At 52.3% G+C, this 12,574-nt stretch overlaps 1 protein-coding gene across 2 annotated transcripts in view; it reads left to right on the forward strand.

Annotated features, from left to right (window-relative positions):
- The first annotated feature begins 9,416 nt into the window (after positions 1-9,416).
- Positions 9,417-12,574, forward strand: part of LOC138826421 (MLX-interacting protein-like) — a 36,996-nt gene continuing 33,838 nt past the window's right edge. The window contains exon 1 of one of the 2 annotated variants that reach the window (XM_070021577.1): positions 9,417-9,917. In XM_070021577.1, the coding sequence (XP_069877678.1) occupies positions 9,505-9,917 (413 nt within the window). In that variant the 5' untranslated portion in view covers positions 9,417-9,504. The remainder of the gene's footprint in view (positions 9,918-12,574) is intronic. The other variant, XM_070021578.1, reaches the window with a different exon arrangement.

Below are 12,574 nucleotides of genomic sequence, written 5' to 3' on the forward strand. Positions count from 1 at the left end.
TCTCAGAAACAAAACAATAGCAAAAAAAAAAAAAATTGAATCGTACATTTAAAGTGGGTGAATTTAAAGAAAATGTAAGTTACTCTATCTCCATAAATTCCCCCCAAAACTACACTCATCAGTTTCTTTACCCCCCCCCCCATGTCCCTATCTACAGCCTACTTCCTGTGTTTGTGCTGTTCCCAGAAGACAGGATATAGCCGGGCGCTGGTGGCTCACACCTGTCATCCTAGCTACCCAGGAGGCAGAGATCTGAGGATCACGGTTCAAAGCCAGTCTGGGCAGGAAAGTCCATGAGGCTCTTATCTCCAATAAACCACCAGAAAACTGGAAGTGGCGCTGTGACTCAAATGGTAGGGCACTCGTGTTGAGCTGAAGAAATGAGGGACAGCACCCAGGCCCAGAGTTCAAGCCCCATGACCGACCAAAAAAAAAAAGATAATCTGTGTGCAAACTGGGGTGGGGGCTGATCACCCCCAGAACTCATGGCCCCCTGCTCTATAGTAGGTAGCTGGGAGGAGGGGGGCGGGCGGCGGGGAGGCATGGCGTGAGACAGCGCCCTCGGAAGTATCAGATCCAGTTTGGCTTTGTGTATCCCACCTGCCTGACTGCAGCTACCCAGCCACGCGCAGCGGATGCACCGGCCTGAACTCTTTCTCCCCAGAGGTAGCGGCTGCCTTTCAGTTTCTGCACTTGTTTATTTTCAAAGGGACGCTGCCAGACCGCACGGCCTCCCCTGCCCTTTATGGTTTGTTTTAGGCAGGAGATTTCAGGAAGACAGACGAGGTCAAAGCCAGCAACAAACTCTTCTGTCTGCCAGAGGCCGCCCTCCCCCTGCCCCCCCCCCCCCCCCCCCGTCAGGTTAGAGGGCAACATCTGAACATCTGGCAGGTGGCTCAACTGCCAGTGAGAACATCCCCTCAGCCCCAAGAATCCTGAGAATAACAATCATCATCATAACAAGCCCAGCACCCCGTGATGCCTCATGCCTGTAATCCCAGCTAGTCAGGAGGCTGAGATCTGAGGATTGCAGTTCAAAGCCAGTCCAGGTAGGAAAGTTCTCAAGACTCCAATTAGCCAGCAACATACTGGACTAGAGGCATGGCTGAAGTGGTAGGGCACCAGCTGCAAGCTGAAAAGGCTATAAGCAAGAGAAGGAAAAACTAAGTCTCAGACTGGCAGGTAATCCTGATAAAAGACCTGTAACCACAATATATGAATGCAATGATAAAAAAAAAAAAAGCCAGCATCCTTCCTTGTCAAAAACGAAGGAAACAGCAGAATATTTGCACAAGTGCTACGACATCCAAGAAAATGGGTGGAGGGCAGAAGGGCCCAGAAAAGATGTTGCCTTCCATCCGTTGTGATTCTCTTAGCCCTTTCCTGCATAGCTGGGATACAGGCATAACTCCCCACGCCTAGCTTGTTTGTTACAATAGAGGTCACAATAACTTTGGTGGGGGAGGGGGCTAAGTTGGTCTCTAATCAAGATCCTCTAGATCCTTGCCTCCTAATTATCTGGGATTACTGGTGTGAACCACCAACAATGGAGATCCCTTTCTTGTTGTTGTTGTCTCCTCCTCCTCCTCCTCCTCCTCCTCCTCCTCCTCCTCCTCCTCCTCCTCCTCCTTTTTGATGGTATTGAACTCTGGCCTCCAACTTGCCACCACTTGAGCCACGCCCCCAGGCTTCCTGGCTAATCACACTTTCATTGGTTACACCCCTACTCCTCGAAAAACCCTACTTATATATCACCCTGGAAAAGCAATAAGAGCATGGCGGACGTCAGTGGCTGCCAAGGGCTTGGGTGGGAGAAGGCCCTCCTACCCAGAGCAGGGGAGGGATGGGGGGGTGCTGGTGTTGGAATGACTCCCTAACTGGATTATGACTTGACACTCTTGTCAAAACCCCTGGAACTATACGTTAAAACTATACTGTCAATTATCCCTCAATAAAACAAGACAAATAAAATGAACCCTCGTGAACTTGAGGGTCACACAGTCTGTTGAAAGCCATTTGCATAGCTCTCGCTTCCATCCTCAAGGCAACGCTAGGCAATCAGTTCAATTGTTCTAAATTGTGAGAGACGGCCCCCAGAGCCCCTTCCTTCTTACCTCTCACCTGGGTCACATCCCCAGTATTTGTTCGGCCATTTTCACCTCTCCCTGCAGCCTGGCGAGGAAGACTTTCCACCAACTTATTCCACTCCGGGGCACACAGCTGATCCAGAGGCTTAGCAGGGATTTCAGATTCAAACACCTGCAGCAACCCAGATAGTAAGGGAAATAAAACCAGCCTGCGGCAACAGGGAGGTGGGGGCTGTGCAGAGCTGCCAGGCCTTGGCCCTGGGGTTACCTGCTCCTGCCCCGCCTGCTACTCTGGGGAAATAAGGTTCCAGGCTTGTCAGTCATTCTCCCAGTTCAAGAAAATCCTAAGCTGGGTGTGGTGAGATAACAAATGAGTGTAAATCTTTGAACTCTACTTCAGAGGCTGAGGTAGAAGATCAGCATTCAGAGCCAAATCTGTGAGACTTGTTTCCAATTAACCAGCAAAAGCTGGAAGTGCTCAAGTAGTAGAGCACCAGCCTTGAGCAAAAAAAAGCTAAGGGACAGCACCCAGGCTCTGAATTCAAGTCCCAATAATGGCACCAGAAAAATAAAAAATAAAGGAAGAGGGAAAGGGGGGGGGAGGGAAGAAATGTACTCAGAAAGCAAAAGATAACTTGCAATAAACCAAACATATTACTCTGGGAGAGATAAAAGTCAACACTGCATCCGTGAAACAAGAACAGGTTGTTCTTTAATGAAACAGGAATACCCAGAAAATAAGAAAAACTTGTAAGAAAAAAAAATTAAAGGCCTGGTTTAAATCTTGGTAACACTTGCCTGAAACTAAGTTAAAAAGACTATATATATATATATATATATATATAGCTGAGAGCTGGTGGCTCATGCCTGTAATCCTAGCCATGCAGGAGCTGAGATCTGAGGATCTTGGTGAGAAGCCAGCCAGAGCAGGAAAGTCGGTGAGACTCTTATCTCCAATTAACTACCAGCTAGCCTTGAACAAAGAAAAGCTCAGGGACAGCGCCTAGGCCCTGAATTCAAGCCCATGATGGACAAAAAAAAAAAAAAAGAAAAAAAAGAAAAACAGTAAAATAGAGCAATTCTATACATGTATTTACACTGTCGTATGAGCAATCTACTGATGACTTGAAATACACAGGACAGTGCATCTGTACCTGTCACTCCAGCTACAATGGGAAACCTAAAATAAGACCGAGTGCTGTTCAGGTGTACCCTTGGGCAAAAACTGAGAACTTAACTAAAAATAACAAGTGCAAAAAAAGGGAGGGGAGCCGGGCGCTGGTGGCTCACGCCTGTAATCCTAGCTACTCAGGAGGCTGAGATCTGAGGATCGCGGTTCAAAGCCAGCCCGGGCAGGAGAGACCGTGAGACTCTTATCTCCAATAAACCACCAGAAAACCGGAAGTGGCGCTGTAGCTCAAGTGGTAGAGCGCTCGCCTTGAGCTGAAGAGCTGAGGGACAGCGCCCAGGCCCAGAGTTCAAGCCCCACGACCGACAAAAAAAAAAAAAGGGAGGGGGCTGGAGGCATTGCTCAAATGACATCTCCTGCCTGGCAGGTATGAAGGCTTGAGTCCAGACTGCAGCACGGTCCCTCTGCCTAAATAGGAGAGAAATGTAATTTAATTTTTTTTTTTTTGGGTCCAGTCATCGGGCCTGAACTCCGGGAACTGGGCGCTGTCCCTCAGCTCTTCAGCTCAAGGCTAGTGCTCTACCACTTGAGTCACAATGCCACTTCCGGCTTTTTTCTTTTTTCTTATGTGGTGCTGAGGAATCGAACCCAGGGCCTCAGGCATGCAAGGCAAGCGCTCTACCACTGAGCCACCTTCCCAGCCCTGTAATTTAATTTTTATATCCTCACTCATGACACCAAATCAAATCAGAAAAGAAGAAGCTGGACATGGTGGCACATGCCTGTAATCCTGAGGTCATAGGACCTTAAATTTGAGATCGGTTTGAGTAATTAACAAAGTGGGTCTCAAGCAAACCAAAAACCCCAAACCAAACAAATCAGAAAGCTAAACAAATTAAAAAAAAAAAAAAGTGAAGTAGCCATTAACTACCTCTAGGAGAAAAGTTCGAATGATAAAGGAAATGAAACCCTAGGGCTGGGAATGTGGCTTAGTGGTAGAGTGCTTACCTAGCATGCATGAAATCCTGGGTTCGATTCCTCAGTACCACATAAATAGAAAAAGACAGAAGTGGCGCTGTGGCTCAAGTGGTAGAGTGCCAGCCTTGAGAAAAAGAAGCTCAGGGACAGTGCCCAGGCCCTGAGTTTAAGCCCCAGGACTGGCAAAAAGAACAAAAGAAGAAGAAAAAAGAAACCCTCGTAGCCTATTTGGTCAAAGGGCACAGAATGAGCTAGAACTCAAGGCCTCCCATTCTTTTGCTTTTCTCTCAAGGCTGGTTCTCTATGGTTGGGCCACACCTCTACTTTCAGTGTTTTGTTTGTTAATTGGAAATAAGAGTCCCTTGGCTTTATCTCCCAGCACCCCCACCCCACTGCGCTTCAAACCTGGATCCTCAGGATTCCAGGTGTGAGCCACAAGTCTTTCCCCGCGTTGACAAGATGGGAGACTCTGACATAGAGTCTTCAGTGCCATTCACCAAAGATTTCCAGCAGTGGACTTTCCAGTCACATGACCGGATTGCACGTTCTGGCTCCTTTATGACTGGGTTGGGCTGTGGATTCTTTGTGGCTAGTGAGCTGTTAGGGCTGACATGTCACTTCTGGTTCTGGGAAAGACCATTTGATCCACTGCCTCTGAATCACTGACTCTCCTCCCCCAGCTCAGGGCCAGGGCTGTTCAGTCAGTCCGGGCCTGGGAGTGAGTGCCCAGCCCAGCCCAGCCCGCTGCTGCTGCTGGGGACATGCAGACCACAGATGCTATGGCTTGGGGGTGTAGTTGAATGATCGAGATCTTGCCTAGCACACTGGAGACCTGGGTTTGCTCCCTTTTACTTCATGGTGTAGAAGGAGGAGGGGCAATTTTCCCCCACTCAATTCTAGGTCCGAGGCACCCTAATCAATAAATAATACATTTATAATGTTTGATGTAGTGTTTTATTATATTGGGGGCTATAACGTCTTCATTGAGGGGCTGGGAAGGTGGCTCAGTGGTAGAGCGCTTGCCTTGCATGCATGAGGCCCTGGGTTCGATTCCTCAGCACCACATAAGCAAAAAGAAAAAAGCCAGAAGTGGCGCTGTGGCTCAAGTGGTAGAGCGCTAGCCTTGAGCTGAAGAGCTGAGGGACAGCGCCCAGGCCCAGAGTTCAGGCCCCACAACTGGACCCAAAAAAAAAAAAAAAATCTTCATTGATACTAATGATACTTCAATCACTTGTACATAAGTCCTTAGGATGATCTTTTTTGTTTTGTTTTGTTTTTTCCTTGCTGGGGACTGAACCCAGGACCCTTGCCCTCCTTCCTTCTCCCTTCCTTCCTTCCCTTCCTTCTTTCCTTCCTTCCCTTCCTTCCTTCCTTTCTTCCTTCCGTCTCTCTCTCCCTTTCTCTCTCTCTCTCTTTCGTCCTTTTCTTCCCTTCTTTTTTTTTTTTTTTTGGGTCCGGTCGTGGGGCTTGAACTCTGGGCCTGGGTGCTGTCCCTGAGCTCTTCAGCTCAAGGCAAGTGCTCTACCACTTGAGCCACAGCGCCACTTCCAGCTTTTTTCTTTTTGCTTATGTGGTGCTGAGGAATCAAACCAAGGGCCTCAGGCATGCAAGGCAAGTGCTCTACCACTGAGCCACCTTCCCAGCCCCCCTTCTTTCTTTCTCTTCCTCTTTTGGAGGAGGTTTTTTTTTTTTTTTTTTTTTTTTTGTCGGTTGTGGAGCCTGAACTCTGGGTCTGGGCGCTGTCCCTCAGCTCTTCAGCTCAAGGCGAGTGCTCTACCACTTGAGCCACAGCGCCACTTCTGGCTTTTTTCTTTTTGCTTATGTGGTGCTGAGGAATGGAACCCAGGGCCTCATGCATGCAAGACAAGCACTCCACCACTGAGCCATCTTCTCAGCCCTTTGGAGGAGTTTTTGTTGTACAGTCCAGGCTGGCCTGGACATTGCCATTCTCCTGATTTAGTTTTCCCAGTGGTGGGATGTGGCGTGTGCCGCCATGCTGGTCTTCCCAGACCCGTGTATTCGGTGCTGGTCCTGGAGCTCGGTCCTCCCGCCTCACGTTCATCTGCAGCTGGCTATATAGGCTACAGCTACTGTTTTAGCTGACATTTTAAAATAGCTACCGCTATTTATTTATTACTTATTTATTTAATGTGTGTGTATATGTGTGTGCACAAGCTAGTACTGGGGCTTGAACTTAGGTCCTGTGCTCCTACTTAGCTTTTCTACTCAAGGCTGGTCTACATTTGAGGCACACTTCTACTCCTGGTCTTTTGCTGGTTAGCTGGAGATAAATCAGATATTTAGACCTTAAGCCCAAAGTCCAGGAGTCCCAAGTTAAGTTTAGTCACCAGCCCCCAGATGCCCAATAGAGACAGGGGAGGGCGAAGGGAGGTTTATTGTATGGCAGCACCGGAGGCAGCGGGAGGCGGACAGCAGTCCAGCACATCTCCAGCCATCTGGGTGGGAGAATAGATGAGTAGAACTAGGGGGTGAATTGGGATTAGAAAGATATGCGTAGTTAAAATAGTCTGGTGGTGAAGACCACCTGGAGGAATTCTCGGGGTCTCCCAAGTTGGGGCTGTTTTCCTGGCCATGATAAGAAGGTTCTGCCTATCTGAGAGTTTGCCTCCCACCCCAGATGCTTTCCTCCCAGAATCCTCTCTTTCTTCCCGGAGCCCAAGGTGAGTGCAAGGGGAAGGCAGCCAAGAATAGAGAACAGCTCAGACCCAAGGACACAGGTACAGGGCAGGGAGGCCTTCCAGCTCATTCCCCTAGGACCCAGCAAAAGCACCTTTTAAGTTACTACTTACAAGAGTAGGAGCTGGAGTCCAGAGGCAGACAGCCACTCTGTCACCGAGAATGGATGAGGGCTTCCCTCAAATTCCCATAGGTTCTTTTTTTTTTTTTTTTGTCGGTCATGGGTCTTGAACTCTGGGCCTGGGCGCTGTCCCTCAGTTCTTCAGCTGTCCACTAGCACTCTACCATTTGAGCCTCAGCCCCACTTCCGGCTTTTTCTGCTTATGTGGTGCTGAGGAATCGAACCCAGGGTCTCATGCGTGCAAGGCAAGCACTCTACCACTGAGCCACCTTCCCAACCCTCCCATAGGTTCTTGAGATCCATTTATGAAAAGCATTTCAGAGAGGAGAGTCCCACGGGGTGAAAGTGTTAGCGAGCATTTGTTTAGCATAAGGTTAAAGTTGGGAGAAAAAAAAAACCCAACACAAGTCATTTCCTGCCCTTACTTAGAACAGGGCGCTGGTGGCTCACGCCTGTAATCCTAGCTACTCAGGAGGCTGAGATCTGAGGATCAAGGTTCAAAGCCAGACTGGGCAGGAAAGTCCTTGAGACGCTTATCTCCAATAAACCAATAGAACACTGGAAGTGGTGCTGTGGCTCAAGTGGTAGAGCGCTTGCCTTGAGCTGAAGAGCTGAGGGACAGCGCCCAGGCCCAGAGTTCAAGACCCACAACTGAAAAAGAAAAGAAAAAAAGAAAAGAAAAAGAAACTCAGGGACAGTGCCCAGGCCCTGAATTGAAGCCCCAGGACTGGCCAAAAAAGGATAGAAAAAGAAAAAAGAATCCTTGCTGCCTGCCTTTCTCTCCCTCTCGCCCTCTCTCTCTGTGTGACTGGAGATGAGCCTCATGGACTCTCTTCCTACCAGTACTTGCTCTGAACCACGATCCTCAGATTTCAGCCTCCAGAGTAGCTGAGATTACAAACATGAGCTCCGAAGCTGGCTTGGCCTTGGTTCTTTTGGAGCTGTGGGAAAGTGCGTGGGTTTGCTGTCTGGCAACCCGCAGTCCTTAGGCAATGATTCTGGTAGCAGCTGGGTGTTAACTTATTATTATTCGTAAATACAGAGCGAGGTGAGCTTCAGGGTTTGCTTTTCGCAGCTAACTTCTCACCTGCCATCTCTCTCCAGTCAGTGACAGCGTAGTCAGGTTTCGGCCTCTCCGATGGGTCCCCGCCTGGGGTTCCCCGCCTGGGGTCCCAGCCCTCCAGCCCTTAGCACTAAATGAAGGAAGCTGAACTGCAGCGGGGCTCCAATTCCCCAGACTGAGTGATTCAAAAATACTGCGATTTCCTTTTCTCTCTGGCCCCAGGACGCCCTCACTTGGCCCCGGCGATGTTCTCCTCCGGCCAGAGCCTTAGGGAAATCCCCACCTCTGGGTTTCAACCGTCATCTCTGCGTCTATAAAATGGGGACAGTGACCTCCACGCCACCGGGAAGGAGCCGGGCGCCGGCGGTCACGCCTGCAATCCCAGCTACTTAAGGGGCTGAGAGCTGAGGATCGCAGTTCGAAGCCAGCCCGGGCAGGAACGTCTGTGAGACTCTGGTCTTCCAAAGAACCACGGGGAAAAGAAAAGCCATCAGTGGCGCTGTGGCTCACGGTTCTAGGGCGCGGGCCTAGAGCCCCGAGGGCCCGGGGCCGGGGGTGGGGGGGAGCCTAGAGCCCGGAGAGCCCGGGGACGGGGGCGGGGAGGAGCCTAGAGCCCCGAGAGCCCGGGGACGGGGGGGGGGGGGGAGGGGAGGGGCCTAGAGCCCCGAGGGCCCGGGGACGGGGGGGGGAGGAGCCTAGAGCCCCGAGGGCCCGGGGACGGGGGGGGGGACGGGGGCGGGAGGAGCCTAGAGCCCCGAGAGCCCCGGGACGGCGCCGGGCCCGCGTTCAAACCCCCGCGCCCGCGAGAGCGCAAACCAGGAAGAAGCTCTGAACCTCAGGTCCGGGCCGGGCAGAGGAAAGCCGGCTGGGGAGGGAGCCCCACCCTCACCCCCACCCTCATCCACACCCCTCTCCCTCCCACCCCACCCGCACCCGCCGCTGGCGGAGCCGGCCAGGCCCCCGGCAGAGCCCCGAGCCGCTCTCCCAGGGCAGGGGCGGAGCCAGGCGGGGCAGGGGGCGGGGACCAGAAGCTCTGACTCCTCCCCCTTCCCCCAAGCAGGAAAGGGGCGGGGCCTGGGTCTCGCCACGCCCTCGCCTGAGGGGAGGGAGTGGGAGAGCGAGAGTAGAGCGGAACGGAGGCGTGGCCTCTGGTTTCTTTTTCTTTTCCTTTTTCTTTTTTTTTTTTTTTTGTCCGCCTGCTTAAGGGAAGGTTCGCCTGCGACTTTAAGAGGCCGAGGCGGGCGTGCGATTGGCCGAGACGCCTGGGTGACGTCACGGCGGGCTGGGCGCCCTCCCCCTCCGGCCCCGCCCCGCCCCGCCGCGCGCTCGCGGACAGTCCGCGCGAGGGCCGGGCCGGGCCGGCTCCTCTCGGCTTCGCCAGTCCGCGTCGCGCTGGGCCCCGGGGGATGCCCCGGGCCGGGCTCTCCTCATGGCCGCCGACGTCTTCATGTGCTCCCCTCGCCGGCCCCGCAGCCGCGTCCGCTCGGTGTTACTCAAGCCTCGGGTGCCCGAGGACGACGACGACTCGGACACCGACGAGCCGTCCCCGCCGCCCGCCTCCGGCGCGGCCCCCTCGGCCCGGGCCCACGCGAGCGCCGCGCCGGTGCTGCCCCGCGCCGGGCCGGGCCGCGAAGAGCCTCCGCGCCGCCAGCAGATAATCCACAGCGGCCACTTCATGGTGTCGTCGCCGCACCGGGAGCACCCGCCCAAGAAGGGCTACGATTTCGACACGGTCAACAAGCAGACGTGCCAGACCTACAGCTTCGGCAAGACCAGCTCCTGCCACCTGTCCATCGACGCCTCGCTCACCAAGCTCTTCGAGTGCATGACCCTGGCCTACAGGTAGGGCCCCGGCCGGCCTGGGGCCCGGCCCGCCGCCGCCGGAGCCCGGGGCCTCACGCCCGGGGGCCCCGAGCGGCTCCTGGGGCGGGGGAGGATTGATGGGCCTGGGGGTCCCCCGAACGTGGCTAGAGCCACTGCCGTCCTGGCCTCTTTCTTCCCTGGTCAGCAGCGCTGGGGTTCTTCCGGCTTCTCGTTCCCTCCCTCCGGGCCCTCCCCTTCAATGTCCGGGGGCCAGGCATCTGGGACGACCAGAAAGGGGGTGTACGCCCAGCTCCCTCGACCCCCTCCCCCCCCATGCTTTGTGTGCCGCTGACGATTGCCCTGGGCGGTGGAGACCACCTGCCCTGTGTGTCTGAGGGCGCTGGCTCCACTATTTTAATGATCGAGTGACATCTTGGAGCCGGGGAGGGCTTGGCTGCGTGATGGGGGAATGGCATGGTAGCAGTTTTGTGAGGCTGGAGTGAGGGAGGTGAAGAGCTTGTTCCAGTGCCAGTTAGCTTCTTTTCCTAAATTGTCCCCACTTCAGGAGAATAGGCTTTAAAAAAAAAAAAATCCTGGGTCCTAGGTGCTCCTACTTGGGAAGATGTCTATCTGGGGTCACAGCCTCTGGAGGTGCAGTCTGTTTTCCTGGCAAGTTGGAGGGTTTTCTGGCCAGCCCTGAAACCTCATATGAGGCAGATGTCAGTGTCTGGGTGTGACGCGGCAGAACCATCCTTTCTTGTAGACTTGCTCTGCGCCTAAGATCCCTTTATTTTAAGTCACAAATATCTGGCCCTTGAGGGTTAACAGCCCCCCCCCCCCATGCGTGTCTATTAGAAATTTGATTCAGGTGACTTTTCTTCCTCAACCACAGAACTTTGGCGTGCTTCACTGCAGTGGCCTGAGCAGCCCAGCTTAGCTGGAGCTCCGGATGGGCTCCCTGCTGAGTTGGACCTTTTTGCATTAGTAACTGCACTGGCTCTGGCTGCCTGCCTCAGCTCTGCTAGCAGACAGCACAGGAAAGTTTCCTGGGAGAGCCCAGAAACAGTGTGAAGAATGGAGGATTACCCAGGACCTTCTTGGTATTTTTTTTTCTTTTTTTGAGACAGGGTCTTGCTATGTTACCCAGGCTGGTTTCAATCTCATGGGGTTCAAGCAGACATCCTCAGTGCTTCTCCCCATATAGTAAGCCCTATATAAATCCAAGTTAAAACATTGTTCAGGACTGGGGTTGTAGCTCAGTGGTAGAGAATTTGCCTAGTGTGTTCAATGCCCTGGGTTTATTATGTATTTGCCTATAGTTAAAATACTAGATACTTGACCCTGGATGGCTTTTTTCCACTCTGGAATAAATGATGAGTTGCCCTATGTTATATTCCTACAACGTACCTCTCACCCTTGTTTTCTTTCGTGAAGGGTTCCCTGATGACTTATGTGCCAGTAGCACAGCGCTCCCTCCACTCACCCTTACGTGGCATGTTGGCTAGTCTGCTCTGCTTCTCAGGTCTTGCCAGTCTTGAGCTGGCACCCAGCCTGTGAAGATGTTCCTCTGCTCTTAAAACAAATGGCACTTGGGCTGTAGCCCTCTGCACCCTCCGCTCTCAAATCTTGAGCACTTCCAATGGAATTAAACCCAGCTAGAAAGCTGCATAAGCTGTGCTTTAGTGCCTTCTCACACAAAACCAGAGGTGAAAGACAGGAATGTATTAAGAAAACTTAATCCTCTTTTTTAAAATTTTAATATAAACTGTACACATCAGGGAGAGAGAATGGTGCTTAACTCATAGGAGGTATAGGCTAGAAAGGTCTCCATCTAAGGAAGAATCAGCCAGTCTCACCTTTGCCCTCAGTTTGGATATCCTAAAGACGTACTAAACAGCACCAGAAAAATTTCAGGCCCCCGGTGAGATCTGCTGGAAATGTCTCATGAAGATGTTCTTTGTCTCTGTGCGAGGCCTTCCCTGAGTTTCTTTTTTTCTTTCTCTCCCCACTCCCTTTTCTTTTCTTTTTTTTCTTTTTTTTTTTTTTGTCATGGGGCTTGAACTCTGGGTCTGGGCACTTTCCCTTGAGCTCTTTTTTTTCTTTTCTTTTTCAAGGTGAGCGCTCTACCACTTTGAGCCATAGCACCTCTTCCAGACAAGAGTCTCATGAACATTCCTGCCTGGGCTGGCTTTGAATCGAGATCCTTAGCTCTCAGCCTCCTGAGTAACTAAGATTATAGCATGAGCCACCAGCATCCGGCTTTTCCCTGAGTTTCTTTTTTTTTTTTTTGTCGGTCGTGGGACCTGAACTCTGTGCCTGGGTGCTGTCCCTTAGCTCTTCAACTCAAGGCAAGTGCTCTACCATTTGAGCCACAGCACCACTTCTAGCTTTTTCTGCTTAGGTGGTGCTGAGGAATCAAACCCAGGGCCTCATGCATGCAAGGCAAGCACTCTACCACTGAGCCACCTTCCCAGCCCCTCCTTGAGTTTCTTTAGTACAGATTGACAGAGGAGCTGGAGAAAAGTTGGTTTCTAACCTTAACTCTCCTGTCACCACTACCTGGGTTTCAGAGAGGTTGGGTCTGCAGTGGGCTGGGAGGACTGGGGGCAGCCTCCAAGCTGTTCTGGTCCGAACCTTCGGGGCTGTATGTCCAGGTTTCTTCTTCTTGGGTTGAGAGGAAGAGCATCGGCTCTCTT

This window comes from Dipodomys merriami, unplaced genomic scaffold (genome assembly GCF_024711535.1).
Source record: "Dipodomys merriami isolate MVZ:Mamm:240054 unplaced genomic scaffold, mDipMer1.0.p SCAF_142, whole genome shotgun sequence".
NCBI classification, from domain to species: Eukaryota; Metazoa; Chordata; class Mammalia; order Rodentia; family Heteromyidae; genus Dipodomys; species Dipodomys merriami.